Source organism: Salmo salar, chromosome 16, assembly GCF_965601325.2.
Source record: "Salmo salar chromosome 16, fSalSal1, whole genome shotgun sequence".
NCBI lineage: Eukaryota > Metazoa > Chordata > Actinopteri > Salmoniformes > Salmonidae > Salmo > Salmo salar.
This window is the reverse complement of record NC_138306.1, coordinates 4,650,704-4,672,142: the sequence shown is the minus strand read 5'-3', so window position 1 is coordinate 4,672,142 and position 21,439 is coordinate 4,650,704. Positions and strand designations below refer to the sequence as shown.

Here is a 21,439-nt window from a genome sequence, read left to right as displayed (position 1 = left end):
TAGTATGCTCGGGAGCGATGCGCGATGTGCCCGTCTACGAAGCATGACCAGGAGACCGCTCCGTCTGCCCCTTCTACGGCGTCGTTGTTTTGGGTCGCCGGCTGGGATCCGATCCATTGTCCTGGGTGGTGGGCAAAACAGAGGATCCGCTTCGGGAAAGTCGTATTCCTGGTCGTAATGCTGGTGAGTTGACGTTGCTCTTATATCCAATAGTTCCTCTCGACTGTATTTAATAAAACCTAAGATTACTTGGAGTTACATTGTAAAAAATAACACATAAAAAAACAAAATACTGCATATTTTCCTAGGAACACGAAGCGAGGCGGCCGTCTCTGTCGGCTTCATGCGTACTACTTTTAAGGTGCACAAAGCACTAATTGTAATTTACTCTGGATAAGAGTGTCTGCTAAATGGCAGAATATAAAGGTGTTAGATAATGTACAATGGCCTTCTGTCACTGTCACATAAACATAAGTATAACAACACAATAATATTGTTATAGTACCCATTTTGAGAGGAATGCAAGGAATGCTTTTGGTCTTATCCATGTAGGAAAGAGCTGCAAGGATTCAACGCGTGTGTAGGGCAGTGAATGGGCTGTCTCAGTGGAGGTCTGTGTGTCGACATTACAGGGAGGACACACACACACTCGTTACACAGTGGATCAGAGGAGACACAGGTCAAGCTCATTTTGACCACTGCTGTGGTTGGAGCTTTCTGTTCAAATCTTGTTGTTGTTGTCTGCTGGATACTGAACGGCTCCTTTTGCTCCTTTTGACCAACGTTGGGTTTACCAGATTGGAGATTCCTGTTCTTCCATGTCTTGTAGTTATCTCTTGACTGAACTGGGAGCCTGCAGAGTAGAATGTGTGTTAAGTTGTACTTGTATCCTCCTCCTCACACCACCCTTGGGTGCAGACTCAGAATCCAGAACAGTGTTTGCTGGAGATGCACTGTTGTTAAGGCCCACTAGCCACTTTGCTCCACTAGCTACATGGAATAAGTCAAGTTTACTTGACTAGAGTGTTAATGCATCTTCACCTTTTATTAGTAATGCTAAGGGGAACTCGGTAGTCTTTTGTTACCCCAAACAGAGGACTCAAAATGTCTCTGTGTCAGCCAGAAGAGGAAGATGGATCCTGACTCAGGTCAGGTCCGGAGTGGCTCTTCCTGTTATCTCAGGACTCCCAGGGACTTCTCTCCTGTCATCAGCTTTAGGCCTGACACATCTCAGGCATGCATTTAACTAGCTTGGTCAAACCAGACTGATCACTGCACCATGGTTTCACTTGAGGCCTGCTTTTAGAACCTTGCTGTTAAAAGCTCCCTTACAGTGTCATTTTAGGTTTACTGTTGAAGTGCATCTTACACTTGATCGACAACTGATGCTGAAAGAGAACTGAGAACTGAAGTGGAGGCTGATAACACTATCATGTCAATGTATGGATATATTTTAGGACTGGGGATTCACCCTGAGTTGTGTTGCTTCTTCTTTTTGTTTATCTTTTTTGGGCTGTGGGCTTACTCTACATACAGCACAGAGAGTACCATCTCATAACAAAACTAGACACACATCCCTCAAGAGTGCACAGCCTGCACACGCACACACATGCTGCATGCATACACACACACACAACGCACATACAGCAGTCGTGAGCGAATCGTGTACCCCACCATCCTCACCCACCACCTCTTACTCCCACACGGATTTGCCCACCCAGACAGTTTTTCCCATGATTACAAGTCAGTATTCGACATCCATCCATGTCTGACGAGTCGGGAGATGACATGGAAACCGGCCACTAGGGGAAACAGTGAGCTCTGTTAACTTCTGATTCCAAGGGTTGCAAGTTCAAATCCAGTGATAGCAAGTTCTTTTTAAGATTTGTGTTTTAAGCCTATCCCTAACCTTAACCTTAATTCGGGGTTAATGCCTAACCTTAAGGATTTGGCTTTAATGCCTAAACTTAACCTTAAACACTTTGATATTTGACATTTGGAACAACTTTGAAATTTGACGTTTGAGAAACATAGATGAAGGTCTTATTCTGACATGAGACTGTGAGAGCGGGTAGTGCCCACCATCACTCTCTCGCTCTTTCTGTCTCTCTCCCACTCTTCCCTTTCTCTGCCCCCTCTCTCTTTCAGCAGCAGTCCTACGCTCTCTCTTGGTCTCCCATACACAGTGGTACCTGACTCCAGTGTTCATACTGCCCACACAATGCTCCTAACCACGCTTCTCCTCCTCCTCTCTTCTGCTCCTTCACTGTCTTCCAACTGGTGGCGTAATACCTACACGAGTCACGATGCTAGTCTTTTCCAGTGCTCCTTTCCTCCTCCTCTCCTCTCCTCTCCTCTCCTCTCCTCTCCTCTCCTCTCCTCTCCTCTCCTCTCCTCTCCTCTCCTCTCCTCTCCTCTCCTCTCCTCTCCTCTCCTCTCCTCTCCTCTCCTCTCCTCTCCTCCACATCCAGTGCTAGTGCTGTATGCCCACTCAGATGAGAACTCCCCCAGGCAGCCCTCTCCCTCTCACAGGCCTGCACCCCTGGGTTTTGATTTCCCTCTCTCTCCTTCTCTGCTTTCAGGGTAGTGTGCTGCAGGTCCTTGAAATATTGAGTATGTGATGTGTTTTTTCTCTTTTGGTTACATAATGGAAAAATCTCTGCTCTAAAGTTCCACTAGTTGGACAGGGAGGGATGTTAGTGAACTCATGGGACTTTTCCTTTTTTTCTAGTTTGTACTGAATCCTTAGCTACTCTTCTCCTTTCTGCAAGACTTTGTTGTTGTCAACTTGCCCTCATCATTGCTCATTGCTTGTGTGTGTGTGTGTGTGTGTGTGTGTGTAGGCTTCTATGCATGCATGCCTGTCTGTCTGTATACTGTACATGTGTGTGACTGTCACTATGTTTATATGTGTATCTACTATGTGTTTATAATACATGTGTTTTTCTGTTTGCATGTGTTTCTGTGAGTCTGTGTACTATATATATGTGTTTTCTATGTATGTCCAGTATGTATGCCATGGATACATCTTTGTGGCTGCTTGCGTAGGTGGCTTTGCATTATTCACATACCACCCACTCCTGCCCTTGCTCTGAAGCCTCTCTCTCTCTCTCTCTCTCTCTCTCTCTCTTTTATTTAGCAGTACTCCCTCTCTTCCTCACAATTTAAATGAGATTTCTAAAGAATACTGAATGCATTCAGGTGGGAACTGCAGATTTCTGATCAAAGCATGTATTCCCACATCACTTGTCTCTCTGCTTTGTTCTCTCTGCTGTTTACATCCCTGTAGAACAGATCAATAGAAATAACACGCACGCATGCGCACACACACACACACACACACACACACACACACACACATGTTTGTTTTACTATCCTTGTGGGGACACAACAAAATGATATTTTCCCTTAACCTAACGCTAACCTTAACCCCTAATCCTAAATCTAACCTTAACCCTAATTGTAACCCTAACACCTATGCCTAGAAAAGCCTTTTCCTTCTGGGGACCGGCAAAATGTCCCCACTTGTCCAAATTATCCTTGCTTTACTATGCTCATCTAATGAGGCCCATTCTGTAATATGTCTATTCATCTGACCCACTTACAATGTTTCCCTTTGAAAGAGCAAATATGGATAACCATTTAAATAACACCGTGGCTCATTAAATCAGCCGAACTCTCTCTTCGGTGCCTCTGTAATGCTACTGCACTCTTTAGTTCTGTAGTTCCTAACTTCCACTTCGCTTTTGTTTTCCTCTTTTTTCCCCCTTGTTTTCCACCATACATTACCCCATGTATGGTGTTAGTTAACTCACTCTATATCTCTCTTCCTCTCTCTCTCTCTCTCTCTCTCTCTCATTCTCTCTTTCTGTCCCTCATTCTCTCTCTCTCATTCTCTTGCTCTCTCTCTCTCTCTCTCTCTCTCTCTCCACTCTCACTCTGTCCCCCTCTTTCTTACTCTTTCTCTCTCTCTCGCTCTCTCTCCATCGCTCTCTCATTCTCTTCCTTTCATCTGAGAGCATCTCTGTTTTATGTTTGAAGTGATCGTCCTCTCCTGTGATGTTGACCTAACTAACCATATGGGTCTGATGAGACGGGTTGCCGTTGACGCTGACGCTCTTTGGTCACCAGGGGCAACGAATCGAGCACACCTGGGCACCTCTCAAGGTAGATGAGATGAGGATGGAACCTTTTTATACAGGAAATAAAAACATAGTAAACAAAAACAGTGGGTTCATTAGCATATTCATATTCCATACACCTCTTAGCCTGGTGGAGGGGGGGGGGTTGTCACCATTGTGATGATGCGAGAGTATCACTTCATGCTCATCTAATGAGGTCCATTCTGTACTATTTCTATTCCTCTGATCCACTTTCCCTTCTTCCCATTGAAAGAGCAAATACAGATTATCCATTTAATTAACACAGTGGCTCATTAAATCAGCCAAATTCTCTCTTCAGTGCCTCTGTAATGTTACTGCACTCTTCAGTTCTGTAGTTCCTTCCACTTTGCTTTTGTTTTCTTCTTTTTCTCTACTGCTTTTCTCCCCTCTGGGGTTTGAGTGACTTGAGTCATAAACACAAAGTGGCAATGGGATAACATTACCCCATGACACACTATGGTGTTAGTTAACTCACTCTGTATCTCTCTTCTTCTCTCTCTCGCTCTCTCTCTCTCTCTCTCTCTCATTCCCTCTCTCCCTCTTTATCCATTTCTCTCTGTTTCTCTCCCTCATGCTCTCTCTTTACATCTCTCTCGCTATCTTTCTCTCTCTCTTGCTCTCTCTCTACTCTCACTCTCTCCCTCTCTCTCTTACTCTTTCCCTCTCTCTCGCTCTCTCCATCGCTCTCTCATTCTCTTCATTTCATCTGAGAGCATCTCTGTTTTATGTTTGAAGTGATCGTCCTCTCCTCTGATCCACTTTCCCTTCTTCCATTTGAAAGAGCAAACACAGATTATCCATTTAAATAACACAGTGGCTCGTTAAATCAGCCAAACTTTCTCCTCAAGCTCTCTCTTCAGTGCCTCTGTAATGTAGCCAACTACAAAAATTGCATCAACTGGTTACAAGTAAATTAGTTAGGTTTTCTCAATTGAAAAAAAGTACATTTGTTGAAAACAAATGCCAACTGTTGTATTTGATTATTAACAAACTTATATTTCTAGTTGAAACCTATTTCTTTCAACACTTAACTTACTTTCCCCCTTTGGTTAAACCTAATAAATAACATAACATTTATTAAGTTGGTTCCAAACATGAAAAAATGACTCCAAGCACTTTATTTTTTATAAGACTTTCACATTAACTGATTACAATATTGACTCTCACGGATGGCCAAAAATAACATAGGGAAAGCCACGCCCCCAATAAGCCACTCCAACTCTTCTAATAGATTGAATGAACCAAAGCATAATTTTGGATCATACCAATCCATAGAGAATGATAAAGGCCTCTAGTGGCCAAAAGGCCATTTTAGCATGGGCAGAGCCATTGAGGGCTTCCACCATGCTTACGCCATTTTAAAGTAGTCAAAGTAGTCAACTGGTTGGGGATTGCTATGGGTTGTAGCCATAGAGAATGATAGAGACCTCTAGTGGCCAAAAGGCTGTTTTCCACCATTTTCATTTGGTCAACTGCATGGGACATCCAACTTCATTGGCTGATCCCTCTGGTGACCCTGTTGGAGTCATGTCCAACTGGGTCATTAGAGGGATCAGCCAATTGTGAAGACGAAAATGTACTACTTCAAAATGGAGATGGCCTCAATGGTGCTGCCCATGAGAGAGTGAGAGAGCGAGAAAGAGAGAGCTTCAGAACAGGGACATAATGGGGGGTGAATAATGCAAAGCCTCCTACGCAGGCAGCCACAAAGATGTATACTGTACATACATAGAAACACATATACAGTACAAGTCCAAAGTTTGGACACACATACTCATTCAAGGGTTTTTCTTTATTTGTACTATGTTCTACATTGTAGAATAATAGTGAATACATCAAAACTAGCAAATAACACATATGGAATCATGTAGTAACAAAAAAAGTGTTAAGCACATATATATTTTTGATTCTTCAAAGTAGCCAGCCTTTGCCTTGATGACAGCTTTGTACACTCTTCGCATTCTCTCAACCAGCTTCATGAGGACTGCTTGTCCAACAGTCTTGAAAGTTCCCACATATGCTGAGCACTTGTTGGCTGATTTTCCTTCACTCTGCCGTCCAACTCATCCCAAACCATCTCAATTGGATTGAGGTCGGGTGATTGTGGAGGCCAGGTCATCTGATGCAGCACTCCATCACTCTCTTTCTTGGTCAAATAGCCTTACACAGGCTGGATGTGTGTTTTGGGTCATTGTCCTGTTGAAAAACAAATGATAGCCCCACTAAGTGCAAACCAGATGGGATGGCGTATCGCTGCAGAATATTGTGGTAGCCATGCTGGTTAAGTGTGCCTTGAATTCTAAATAAATCACAGACAGTGTCAGCAGCAAAGCACCATCACACCTCCTCCTCCATGCTTCACGGTGGGAACCACACATGCGGAGATCATCCGTTCACCTACTCTGCGTCTCACAAAGACACAGCGGTTGTAATCAAAAATCTCAAATTTTGACTCATCAGAAAAAAGGACAGATTTCCACCGGTCTAATGTCCATTGCTCGTGTTTCTTGGCCCAAGCAAGTCTCTTCTTCATATTGGTGTCCTTTAGTAGTGGTTTCTTTGCAGCAATTCGACCATGAAGGCCTGATCCACGCAGTCTCCTCTGAACAGTTGATGTTGACATGTGTCTGTTACTTGAACTCTGTGAAGCATTCATTTGGGCTGCAATCTGAGGTGCAGTTAACTCTAATGAACTTATCCTTTGCAGCAGAGGTAACTCTGGGTCTTCCAGAGGTGGTCCTCATGAGAGCCAGTTTCATCATTGCGCTTGATGGTTTTTGCGACTGCACTTGAAGAAACTTTCAAAGTTGTTCCGGATTGACTGACCTTCATGTCTTAAAGTAATGATAGACTGTCGTTTCTCTTTGCTTATTTGACCTGTTCTTGCCATAATATGGACTTGGTCTTTTACCAAATAGGGCTATCTTCTGTATACCACCCCTACCTTGTTACAACACAAGTGATTGGCTTAAATGCATTTAGATGGAATGAAATCCCACAAATGAACTTTTAACAAGGCACACCTGTTAATTGAAATGCATTCCAAGTGACTACCTCATGAAGCTGGTTGACAGAATGCCAAGAGTGTGCAAAGCTGTCATCAAGGCAACGGGTGGCTACTTTGAAGAATATCTAATGTAAAATATATTTTGATTTGTTTAACACTTTTTTGGTTACTACATTATTCCATATGTGTTATTTTATAGTTTTGATGTCTTCACTATTATTCTACATTGTAGAAAATTGTAAAAATAAAGAAAAACATTTGAAACTGTAGGTGGGTTCAAACTTTTGACTGGTAGTGTATGTGTTTTCATTTAGAGCTAGAAGATAGGATAGATAAAATAGCAGTTTTCCTAAAATGGCCTTAGAAATAAGTATGTACCAGTGTTTGAGCCTGTGTGTTGCTAGTGATGTCCACTCGACAGCACTGTAGAGATCACAATGGTGAGTTAGACCTCTCTGATTGGTGACAAAATGAAGGTCTGCATGATACACAGTCAAGAGCCTTCAGTGTTGAGCATGACGGTTGCACATAAATACAGTGAACAAAAATATGAACACAACATGTAAAGTGTTGTACAAAAATCTTATTACTATAAACTTTAGTGCACAAATTTGTTTACATCCCTGTTAGTGAGCATTTCTTCTTTGCAAAGATAATTCATCCAGCTGACCGGTGTGGTATATCAAGAAGCTGATTAATTAAACAGCATGATCATTACACAGGTGAACCTTGTGCTGGGGACAATCAAAGGCCACTCTAATTTGTGCAGTTTTGTCACACAACACATTGCCACAGTTTTGAGAGAGCGTGCAATTGGCATGCTGATTGCAGGAATGTCCACCAGAACTGTTGCTAGAGAACTTAATGTTCATTTCTCTACCATAAAGCAACTTTGGAGGCCAACGTTGCTTTAGAGATTTGGCAGTAGGTCCAAGTGGCCTCACAACCGCAGACCATGTGTATGGCGTTGTGTGGGTGAGAGGTTTGCTGATGTCAATGTTGTGAACAGAGTGCCCCGTGGTGGTGGTGGGGTTATAGTATGGGCATGCATCAGCTACGGACAACGAACACAATTGCATTTTATCAATGGCAATTTGAATGCACAGAGATACCGTGACGAGATTCTGAGGCCCATTGTCGTGCCATTCATCCGCCGCCAAGATCTCATATTTCAGCATGATAATGCACGGCCCCATGTCGCAAGGATCTGTACACAATTCCTGGAAGCTGAAAATATCCCAGTTCATCCATGGCCTGCATACTCACCAGACATGTCACCCATTGAGCAGGTTTGTCTCCTCTCTCAATATGTCTCCCAATGTTGTTGATATAGATAATAAACAGCAGGGGACCTAAAATGTATCCTTGAAGCACACCCAAAGACAACTCTGTGGTGTCCGACTTACAATCATCTATCTTAACACACTGGGTTCGATTTGACAGATACTTCACGAACCACTCCAAAGCATGACCAGTAATCCCAATACACTTCAATCTCTGCACCAAGACAGTATGGTCCACATTGTCAAATTCCTTTGCCAAGTCTGTGAATACAGATACACCATGCAGTTTTCTATCCCGGGCACAGTGAATATCATTCAAACCTTCAAAGTTGCTGTGACAGTGCTGTGGCCACACCTGGAACCTGATTGCATAACACTCAAAATACTGTTTTCCTGGAGGTAGGCCTTAAGCCGCTTATTGACTAGAGACTCCAATACCTTTGCCAGAACAGACAATTTAGATGATGGGCTGTTATTCAGTAGAGTGGGATCACCTTGTGTGACTCCAGATGTTTCTAATGATAAGTAGCTAGATGATGTGATGTCTGATCTGCACTAGCTGTGACCGCTAACTGGATTTGTTAGCGCATGAACGGATGTCAAAACAGCATCAGCATTATGTTTCTCTCCTACTCTTCTGCTGTCTCTACTGATTTCTCACTATTTCTCATTGTCAGCACATTGGCAGCCTTTCTTTTTGCTCTCCACTACGGAGTTTTGACCAAGACACAAAACAAAAGACAGATATAATGCCAAAATGGTCTCATAAATTCGTCTGATATATCCTGCACATGCAAAATATCAGAAATAACTGTACTTGTAAGGTGTTTTTAACTAAAAGAGTAGGCCATAGCTGCGTCAGCGAATTTCACTGTGCAAGACACACATATCAGATGTTGGGATGACAGGTGCTGTATGCAATGTGAACTTCAGTTCTGCCTAGGCCTTTTTTTTATTAATCTGTTTGTCAGTGTCAGCAGAGTAGGCTAGCCTACTCTAAAGTCTAGTAGAATTGCATGAAATGTGTTTAGAAAAGGTCAACAAGAAATGTATCTGATATGCATATAGCCTCGGCCTAGTACTCTACACCACTATGCTCTGTCTTTCTTTGCGGCCAGTGATTGAGTTATATTATTAGCCTAAATTATGATTATCCAATCTTATCATCACATTAGGAATAGTAGGCTATGTCACATAAGTCTGCAAATGCGAGTATGCATGGAATGCTTTATTATAAAGGTGCATGTTTATGTTGAAAATGAGCTTCCCGACACGCCACCGATTTTAAAAGGTAGGTCTATTGTATGTTGAAAGTGATGTGACAAATCTTTAAGCTACTAGGGCCACAGAGATCACATCTGAAATGAATAGGGATTCTATATGTAATTATATGAATACACCTAGGCTTTATAAAAAAAAGATCTGCACACATTGGGTGTCCCATACCGGTAAGAAATGACATCTACTTTCCCCCCTTTACGTTATTATTACATCAGCTGGTGCGTTATTTCAGAGGACGATTTACACAGGATAAATTTTTCAGAAATCCTGTAATTCTTATTTTATTATAGTTTTTATTTTCTATTGACTCTTATGAAGGAAGGCTGGAGGTTTTTATTACAGGTGTGAAGATATGTCTATTCAATAATAGGCTTTACTGATAACTCGTGCATGGCTGTCAAATGTATAGGTGTCCCCATAATATTTAAAATGAGAATTTAATTTAATTTTTTATTTAACCTTTATTTAACAGTGATTATAATTATTATTTTAGCAACCACAGTAAACATCCCTCCTAATGAAAATGCCCCCTATCCTGCTGATGTGAATTGCTGAACAGCACACTTGCACTTGACGTGCGTTTATGGATGAGAACGTTAATTTGCCATTTTCAAAGAGTTTAGCTCAATGGGAAACAGCGGATGTCCTGCTTTGCAATTTATTGCCTACATTTACAGCCAGGGCAGAGCCGGTGTTATGGGCGGGCCTTAGGGGTCCTGGCCCGCCCTAACGTACCTCCTTGCCTGTCCAAATAAAATATTTAAATATTGATCATTTATTTGACTGAGACAGGCGCTGTCAGAAAGACCCATCATTGTCAGATAAAGCATCTGAGCAAGCGAAACAGCATCTCTCTATCTCAGTATGTGTAGCCCATGTATCTGATGATGTCTGGACTAAAAGAGTATGGCATGACATCATTTTTTGACCAAACCACATCAGATACATTGGGCTACAAGACAGAAGGGCGCTGTTTCAGTCGATCTGATGCTATTTTGGACTAACGTGTGAAGGTAACCTATTACTACTAAGTTATTTGTTTTACAATCAGATGAAAACACCATGACTGGTTGTGTTCATGCCACATTAACAGTCAGGCTAACACATTGGTATAGTTACATGTTGTTACTATAAAACCCACAATAGAACTGCTAAAGCAGTCATTTGGACTGCTCATGAATGTGAGGAATTTATTACAGTGCAATTTTTAAAGTCATGCCCCACTCTGTCCTTGCCATTGTTAGAATCTTAATATCACAAACAGAACTGGTGTTATAGACAGTTTTAGGATGGCATGTCATATATGGTTTTCCCTGTTGCCCCGCCTTCTCTCAACATTAGGGCCTGATCCCCTCCTTCTCCTGATAGTCGATGATGCCAAACTCACTCTGATTGTCTGCCCAGTCATGTGAAATCCATAGATTAGGACCTAATGAATGTTCTTCCATTGACTGATTTCCTTATGTGAACTGAACATTCTTTTTGCTCTCCACTACGGAGTTTTGACCAAGACACAAAACACAAGACAGATATAATGCCAAAATGGTCTCATAAATTCGTCTGAAAATATTTTGATTTCAGCAAGTTACTTTGGGATTGCTATTGCAGATGGAAATGATCTACGTTGCTAAATCTGTGCATGGTCCCTGGCAAATAAACTGCATTTTATGTCTGTTCTCAGAAAGAGGAGCAGTGGAACTGTTATTCCGTATTCCATTCATACCTGTTCTCAGAAAGGGGAGCAGTGGAACTGTAATTCCGTATTCCATTCATATCTGTTCTCAGAAAGGGGAGCAGTGGAACTGTAATTCCGTATTCCATTCATACCTGTTCTCAGAAAGGGGAGCAGTGGAACTGTAATTGCGTATTCCATTCATACCTGTTCTCAGAAAGGGGAGCAGTGGAACTGTAATTGCGTATTCCATTCATACCTGTTCTCAGAAAGGGGAGCAGTGGAACTGTAATTCCGTATTCCATCCATATCTGTTCTCAGAAAGGGGAGCAGTGGAACTGTAATTCCGACTTATTGCGATGTGTTTCACTCTAAATGTGTTCCCAGAAGATAAACCAAGCGTTTTTCCCCTTTGAAGGCACGCCCCTTTATTTGAAAAATCAACTAAAAAGGAGCCCTGCCATGGACATTGTTTACAAACTATGGAGTATAACATATTTATTTGGGGTTCTGATGGGGTTTGACTGTTGAACTAAGCTCATGAAGCATTTATAGGTGATATTCTTCAAGTATCAACAGCTGTATCATCAATGGCTATATTTAAAAGTCCCAAAATGAATGTTCCAATTGCAGATCGTAGCTTTAAGCCTGTTTCTCTGAAGCTGTCAAACAAGCAGCTCCTGTGGTTACATTCCTGCTCCAATCAGGCACCCAGATTGGTGTGTGTGTGTGTGTGTGAGAGAGAGAGAGTGTGCGCATGTGTGCGTGCATGCGCACTACTGTAGTTACTGTGTGTGCCTACTGTGTGTGCCTACTACTGTGTACTTTTGAAGAGTGATGTAATAAGTTATGTGTTAGGATATTAGGGGAATGGCCTGTATGACTTCTGATAGAATTTAGCAAGAGTTGAATGGGGTACAAGATGGACACTATAGGGCAGGATATGAGAGTTAGTGAACAGAAGGCTAAAGTTGTGTGGTGTACTGTACGATTAATGTCAATGGAGTGAGTGAGGTACTGTAGCAATTAGCTGTCAACTGAGGAAATAAGTGCTGCGTGCTTCTAAAGAGAGATGTGATATAATCAGTTATGTGTAAGGATGACTGTTGAGGGGAGTGACTTCTACACTTACACGTCTCACATGCATAATTGCAGTTTCTGTTTCTGTTTCATTCCTACTTCCTTGACTCTAAATTAGGTATTGCAGGATATAAGCGTTGATGAACAGAAAGTTAAATATATTGTGTGATACAATCAGAGTAAATGGAAGTTTTCGTAAAGTTTCATATCTACTGAACAAAAATATAAACGCAACCCCCCCCCCCCGACTCCGGAAGCCAGATGTGGAGGTCCTGGGCTGGCATGGTTACACATGTTCTGCAGTTGTGAGGCCGGTTGGACGTACTCTCAAATTCTCTAAAACAATATTGGAGGTGGCTTATGGGAAAGAAATGATCATTCAGTTCTCTGGCAACAGCTCTGGTGGACATTCCTGCAGTCAGCATGCCAATTGCACGATCCCTCAAAACTTGAGACATCTGTGGCATTGTGTTATGTGACAAAACTGCACATTTTATTGTGGCCTTTTAATTGTCCCCAGCACAAGGTGCACCTGTGTAATGATCTTACTGTGTAATCAGCTTCCTGATATTTTCAGAGAAATAAGCTTTTTGTGCGTCTGGAAAATGTATGGGATCTTTTATCTCAGCTCGTGAAACATGGCACCAACACTTTACATGTTATGTTTATATTTTTGTTCAGTATATATACTTGACTACTGTATGAATGATGCTTCTTAGTGGTTAGAGCGTTGGGCCAGTAACCGAAAGGTTGCTGGATTGAATCCCCGAGCTGACAAGGTAAAAATCTGTCATTCTGCCCTGAGCAAGGCAGTTAACCCACTGTTCCCCGGACGCCGAAGACCTCTGATTCAGAGGGATTGGGTTAAATGCGGAAGACACATTTCAGTTGAAGGCATTCAGTTGTACAACTGACTAGGTATCCCCCTTTCCCCCTTCTTCTATCTGTGTCCTGATGCCCTAGCAGGCAGCCTCTTGGAGCTATGCCCCCCCCCCTCTCTCTATCTCTCAATGCTCTTCATTACTAACTCATTACAACAGCATCAAACTTTAATGAGACACTCTCATTCAACGACGCACACCCAAACCCTTCCAGGCCTTAATATGTTTTCAATCAAAGGTGATTGTACAGGGTATACGTGCATGCGTATGTGTACATGCGGCAGAAATAATTACCTCTGTCATTGCTGTACATGTTTCCCCTGAGATGTGAGATTTTGCAATTGGACCCTCTAGGCTACTGTAGCACATTAACTAGACAGTCTGGTTAATATCAGGAAATAGGAAAATGTATCAGTTGGTACACGCACACACCGTTAGTTAATGTTTTACTCTCTGTCCCTCGCTACTTTTTTCTCTCTTCTCTCGATTGTTCTTTCTCTCTCTTTTCCTCTCTTTTGTCTGTCTCTCTTCTCTTTCTCTTTGATTTTGTCTCTCTGTCTCTGTCTTTCTCTGTCTCTGTCTCTCTTCTATTTCTCTTTCTCAGCATATCTGGATTGTCACCAGTCATCAGACAGTCTGGGATATATCGGGAAATAGGAAAACATATCACATGGTACACACGCACACACGCATGCACGAACACACGGACGCGCACACAAACACACACACACACACACACACACACACACACACACACACACACACACACACACACACACACACACACACACACACACACACACACACACACACACACACACACACACACACACACACACACACACACACACACAGGACCAGGATTAATTCAGCACAACAACTTGACCTCCAGGTCAGACCTATTTTGAAATCTAAATGGATAGACGTTTGTTTTAGAGCAGTGTGGAAGTACTCCAAAGTTGTTGGAGAAGATAGACGTTGGAAACATTGTTTACAAGGTGAGAGAGTGAGAAACAGAAGCAAAGAGAAGAGAGAAAGAGACAAAGAGAACGAGAACAGCGACATCACTCCCTCCCTCCGTCCCTTCATCTCGCCGTCCGCTGTCCAGCCAATGACTGTAGCTTACTTTATTTTTCACTTAACAGAATACACTACAAAACAAACAGGCCTATATGGACATAGGAATAGGCACAAAACAGTAGTACAAAAAGCGACAACACAACCATGAAATGTGAATGAGGGGGGAGAAAGAAGGAAAGAAAGTAGCAGAGGACAGTAGCTTACTCTCACCCCACAACGTTTGGTTTGTAGTAAAAGGAGAAGAAGAATGTAAAAAAATCTGAGTTATGTTTGCTAGCCAAGCTACAATGAATCTTTTACCAACACTGCCATGGATGGATGTCTTTGTGAATTAATTCCATGTGAATTAATTCAGAAACCCAGAACACTGTGTCTTTGTATGCTGTAGGCTTTGTGCGCACACAGAGTTTAAAAGATTGACCTGTTGTCTTGTTTAGTAAATGTCAGCGCATTACATTCAAGCTTGATCTTCAATAATGCCATTTTTGTTCCTGACCAACATCAAATATGGGCTCTGTGCTCATACACCATGTAGGTGTGTTTAATTCTACAACTGTGTCAATATGCCCAAACTTTAATACATGCTATATGACCACAGACTGTGGGCCATGTCTGATGCACTCTAGGAGCTGCATCACTAGATGACGCTGTTGGATATAATGTTGAAAAGGCCCAGAGGAAAGAGACATCTCTGGAGCAGCTTTGATGAAAGTAAACATAAGATAATAGCCTTGGGGCTGGTTTCTCGGAACAAGGTTAGATTAAGCCTGTAGGTCAGGGATGCTCCAATTTTTGGGCTTGGTGGGCCAAAATATATTCTGAGTGGTGGGCCGCAGATCGAACAAATAGACATTAGGTATTTAAGCAGTAAGGCCCGAGGGGGTGTGGTATATGGACAATACCACGGCTAAGGGCTGTTCTTATGCAAGTTTTTTTTGAGGCTGTAACAAAATGTGGAAAAAGAAGTACATTAAATATGCTTCAACTGGTGTGTGTATTTCTACACACCCCCACTTTGCCATACCCTAGGCTTAGCTGAACTTACGCCACGTCCCGTGGATGCAAGGACTGACCATAGATATCAATATTTCAGTTGTAGCCCTTTCCTGCAGTCAATTACCAAATCGTCATCTTTGGCCTCATGGGTGGAATGTTAATGTTTGTCATAATTTCATAATTAATAAAGATTATTAAAAATATATATATAATTGTTTTTCACAATTCCTGACATTTCATCCTGGTAAAAATCCCCTGTCTTAGGTCAGTTAGAATCACCACTTTATTTTAAGAATGTGAAATGTCAGAATAATAGTAGAGAGAATGATTTATTTCAGCTTTTATTTCTTTCATCACATTCCCAGTGAGTCAGAAGTTTGCATACACTCAATTAGTATTTGGTAGCATTGCCTTTAAATTGTTTAACTTAGGTCAAACATTTTGGGTAGCCTTACACAAGCTTCCCACAATAAGTTGGGTGAATTTTGGCCCATTCCTCCTGACAGAGCTGGTGTAACTGAGTCAGGTTTGTAGGCCTCCTTGCTCGCATTCGCTTTTTCAGTTCTGCCCACATATTTTCTATAGGATAGAGGTCAGGGCTTTGTGATGGCCACTCCATACCTTGACTTTGTTGTCCTTAAGCCATTTTGCCACAACTTTGGAAGTATGCTTGGCGTCATTGTCCATTTGAAAGACCAAGCTTTAACCTCCTGACTGATGTCTTGAGATTTTGTTTCAATATATCCACATCATTTTCCTCCTTCATGATGCCATCTATTTTGTGAATTGCACCAGCCCCTCCTGCAGCAAAGCACTCCACAACATGATGCTGCCACCCCCATGCTTCACGGTTGGGATGGTGTTCTTTGGCTTACAAGCATCCCCCTTTTTCCTCCAAACACAACGATGGTCATTATGGCCAAACAGTTCTATTTTTGTTTCATCAGACCAGAGGACATTTCTCCAAAAAGTACGATCTTTGTCCCCATGTGCAGTTGTAAACCGTAGTCTGGCATTTTTATGGTGGTTTTGGAGCAGTGGCTTCTTCCTTGCTGAGCGGCTTTTCAGGTTATGTCGATATAGGACTTGTTCTACTGTGGATATAGATGTTTTTGTACCTGTTTCCTCCAGCATCTTCACGAGTTCCTTTGCTGTTGTTCTGGGTATTATTTGCACTTTTCGCACCAAAGTACGTTCATCTCTAGGAGACCGAACTTATCTCCTTCCTGAGCGGTATGACGGCTGCGTGGTCGCATGGTGTTTATACTTGTGTACTATTGTTTGTACAGATGAACGTGGTACCTTCAGGCGTTTGGAAATTCCTCCCAAGGATGAACCAGACTTGTGGAGGTCTGCAGATTTTCTTCTGAGGTGTTGGCTGATTTAGTTTGATTTTCCCATGATGTCAAGCAAAGAGGCACTGAGTTTGAAGGTAGGCCTTGAAAGACATCCACAGGTGCCCCTCCAATTGACTCAAATGAAGTCAATTAGCCTATCAGAAGCTTCTAAAGCCATGACATCCTTTTCTGGAATTGTCCAAGCTGTTTAAAGGCACAGTCAACTTAGTGTATGTGAACTTCTGACCTACTGGAATTTTGATACAGTGAGTTGTAAGTGAAACAATCTGTCTGTAAACAATTGTTGGGGAAATTACTTTTAATGACTCCAACCTAAGTGTATGTAAACTTCCGAATTCAACTGTATATATATATATATATATACAGTGGGGGGAAAAAGTATTTGATCCCCTGCTGATTTTGTACGTTTGCCCACTTACAAAGAAATGATCAGTCTATAATTTTAATGGTAGGTTTATTTGAACAGTGAGAGACAGAATAACAACAAAAAAATCCAGAAAAAACGCATGTCAAAAATGTTATAAAATGATTTGCATTTTAATGAGGGAAATAAGTATTTGACCCCTCTGCAAAACATGACTTAGTACTTGGTGGCAAAACCCTTGTTGGCAATCACAGAGGTCAGACGTTTCTTGTAGTTGGACACCAGGTTTGCACACATCTCAGGAGGGATTTTGTCCCACTCCTCTTTGCAGGTCTTCTCCAAGTCATTAAGGTTTCGAGGCTGACGTTTGGCAACTCGAACCTTCAGCTCCCTCCACAGATTTTCTATGGGATTAAGGTCTGGAGACTGGCTAGACCACTCCAGGACCTTAATGTGCTTCTTATTGAGCCACTCCTTTGTTGCATTGGCCGTGTGTTTTGGGTCATTGTCATGCTGGAATACCCATCCACGACCCATTTTCAATGCCCTGGCTGAGGGAAGGAGGTTCTCACCCAAGATTTGACGGTACATGGCCCCGTCCATCGTCCCTTTGATGCGGTGAAGTTGTCCTGTCCCCTTAGCAGAAAAACGCCCCCAAAGCATAATGTTTCCACCTCCATGTTTGACGGTGGAGATGGTGTTCTTGGGATCATAGGCAGCATTCCTCCTCCTCCAAACACGGCGAGTTGAGTTGATGCCAAAGAGCTCCATTTTGGTCTCATCTGACCACAACACTTTCACCAGTTGTCCTCTGAATCATTCAGATGTTCATTGGCAAACTTCAGACGGGCATGTATATGTATTCTTGAGCAGGGGGACCTTGCGGGCGCTGCAGGATTTCAGTCCTTCACGGCGTAGTGTATTACCAATTGTTTTCTTGGTGACTATGGTCCCAGCTGCCTTGAGATCATTGACAAGATCCTCCCGTGTAGTTCTGGGCTGATTCCTCACCGTTCTCATGATCATTGCAACCCCACGAGGTGAGATCTTGCATGGAGCCCCAGGCCAAGGGATATTGACAGTTCTTTTGTGTTTCTTCCATTTGCGAGTAATCGCACCAAATGTTGTCACCTTCTCACCAAGGTGCTTGGCGATGGTCTTGTAGCCCATTCCAGCCTTGTGTAGGTCTACAATCTTGTCCCTGACATCCTTGGAGAGCTCTTTGGTCTTGGCCATGGTGGAGAGTATAGAATCTGATTGATTGATTGCTTCTGTGGACAGGTGTCTTTTTTACAGGTAACAAGCTGTGGTTAGGAGCACTCCCTTTAAGAGTGTGCTCCTAATCTCAGCTCGTTACCTGTATAAAAGACACCTGGTAGCCAGAAATCTTTCTGATTGAGAGGGGGTCAAATACTTATTTCCCTCATTAAAATGCAAATCAATTTATAACATTTTTGACATGCGTTTTTCTGGATATTTTTGTTGTTATTCTATCTCTCACTGTTCAAATAAACCTCCCATTAAAATTATAGACTGATCATTTCTTTGTCAGTGGGCAAACGTACAAAATCAGCAGGAGATCAAATACTTTTTTCCCCCACTGTGTATATATATATATATATATATATATTAGTGTTTCTATGTCAAACTGTTTTGTTATATTTCAGTCTTCTGTGATGTATATAAAGTGTAATATTGAGATGCAAACTCAAAATGTAATACATTTCAACTCTATATCTTACATGGTACAGGTGTCTTCTGTTTATTAAGTCCATAACCATGTGTGTGAAGTGTATACTTTTGTTTCAAAGTAAATATGTTTAAGACTACCAAGAATCACTCTCTGTGACCCTGATTCAGCCCACTGCAGTAAAAAGTTAACCATGTTTTTAGCCTATACAGTGGTTGTTACCATTTAGTTTGTTTAAAAAACAGTGGAGTAAAGCACGCTTATATTTTGGCTTCTGATGGGGTACGACAGTTGAACTAAGCTGATGATGTGTTTATACTTTATATTCTTCAAGAATCAATGTAAACATGTCATTAATATGTTCTAAAATGGATGTAGCAACTAAGGATTGCCCCTTTAACTGTCAGTAACCTTCATACAGCAAAACTACATTGAGTATGCCAAACATTAGGAACACCTTCATGATATTGAGTTGCATCCCCCCCCTTTTGCCCTCAGAAAAGCCTAAATTCGTTTTGGGGCAGGGACTCTACAAGGTGTCGAAAGCTTTCTACAGGGATGCTGGCCCATGTTGACTCCAATGCTTTGCACAGTTGTGTCAAGTTGGCTGGATGTCCTTTGGGTGTTGGACCACATGGGAAAAACCAAGCGTTGCAGTCATTGACACAAACCGGTGCGCCTGGCACCTGCTACCATACCCCGTTCAAAGGCACTTACAGTTTTTGTCTTGCCCATTCACCCTCTGAATGGCACACATACACAATTCATGTCTCATCTGTCTCAAGGCTTAAAACTCTTTATTTTTCTCCCCTTCATCTACTACACTGATTGAAGTGGATTTAACAAGTAACATCAGTAAGGGATCATAGCTTTCACCTGGATTCACCTGGTCAGTCTATGTCATGCAAAGAGCAGGTGTTCTTAATGTTTTGTGTACTCAGTGTATGTCGCCATTTGAACGGGATCCATTACCTGCCCCCAACAAAATGTATTCTGTCCATTGTTCTGCGAATGTCCCGTAAAATCATTCCCTTGTCCCGCATTTGGGCTTTTTAGGTGTCTTCACCTTAATTCCACTGGTGGAAACATGCTACTGCAACATGTTAAAACCTATCTTTTCACATGTGAAGAGAATAATATTATTTCAACCCTGCATATGACTCTGCAATTCCACATGTGAAAGTGAGATTTTCACAGTTGGAGTTTTAAAATGTATGCTCCCCATGAAAACAGTTACAGTATTTCACATGTGAACGTGCAAATTTGACATGTGTTTTTTTGCAAGGGTTTCTTAATTTAAAGGGCTTTTTAGTCCAATCTGTGTCTGGGAAAGTGGCTCTGGAAGTAAAAGGTCTTCAAGAATATATAGCTGAGCGATCTGAGTAGGTGTTGTGTTTCTACCATAAACTATAGGGTTTCAAACATCTATAATTCTGTATTTTTTCAATCACTCTCAGATGAGCCCTGTGGAGATCTGAAAGCGGAGAGCATCCCCAGCCTGAGCCCCAGCATGGACAATGAGATCACAGCCAAGGAGAGAGGAATACTGGAGAACAACGAAAAGGAGACAATGGACAGAGATCAGGAGGAGGAGGTAGAGAAGCTCTTATATTTGTTGGTGGTATCTGTTGTAGTCTTTATTCGTCTGGCATGTTTATGGGTCCTGATTTTGTATTCAGTTTGTTTGTTTTATGTGTGTCTTTTTTATCTGCTGCTGTTTGACATTACATTTAGTTTCCATGTGATTGATACCATTTCATTCACTCAATTCCAGCCATTATTATGAGCCGTCCTTCCCTCACCAGCCTCCTGTGAGATGGCTGCCGTTTTACGGGCTCTTAACCAATTGTGCTATTGTGTGTGTGTTTTTTTTTGCGTTATTTGTAACTTATTTTGCACATAATGTTTCTGCCACCGTCTCTTATGACCGAAAAGAGCTTCTGGATATCAGGACAGCGGTTACTCACCTCGTACTGGATGAAGATTTTTTATTTAACGAGTCGGACGCGAAGGATTTACTTCAGACACCCGACAAGGCCAACATCCCCTTCATTTGCAAGAGAAAGAGATGGAGATATCGGGACATAGGTCGGAGTCCCTTGTAAGGATCCAATGGCGAGTTGGTAATCTGCCTCTACCATCAGTCCTATTAGCCAACGTACAATCATTGGATAACAAAATAGACAAGCTACGATCACAAATACCCTACCAACGGGACATTAAAAACTAATATCTTATGTTTCCCCCGAGTCGTGGCTGAATGACGACATGGATAAAATACAGCTGGCAGGGTTTACGCTGCATTGACATGATAGAACAGCTGCCTTCGGTAAGACAAGGGGTGGCGGTCTGTGTATATTTATGTAAACAACAGCTGGTGCACGAAATCTAATATTAAGAAAATCTCAAGGTTTTGCTCGCCTGAGGTAGAATATCTCATGATAAGCTGTAGATCACACTATTTAACAAGAAAGTTTTCATCTATATTTTTCATAGCTGTCTATTTACCACCAAAAGGAACGCACTCAATGAGCTGTATAAGGCCATAAGCAAACAGAAAAACGTTCATCCAGAGGCGGTGCTG

At 42.0% G+C, this 21,439-nt stretch overlaps 1 protein-coding gene across 5 annotated transcripts in view; it reads left to right on the top strand.

The window, feature by feature from the left end:
- LOC106573051 (uncharacterized) overlaps positions 1–21,439 on the top strand; it is a 68,455-nt gene that overhangs the window by 11,129 nt on the left and 35,887 nt on the right. For all 5 annotated transcript variants that reach the window (XR_014380825.1, XR_014380828.1, XR_014380826.1 and 2 more), the window contains one exon: positions 20,313–20,449. Coding sequence is in view for 1 of the 5 variants with exons in the window: in XM_082962460.1 (XP_082818586.1) it covers positions 20,313–20,449 (137 nt within the window). In the remaining 4 variants the exon portion in view is untranslated. The remainder of the gene's footprint in view (positions 1–20,312; positions 20,450–21,439) is intronic.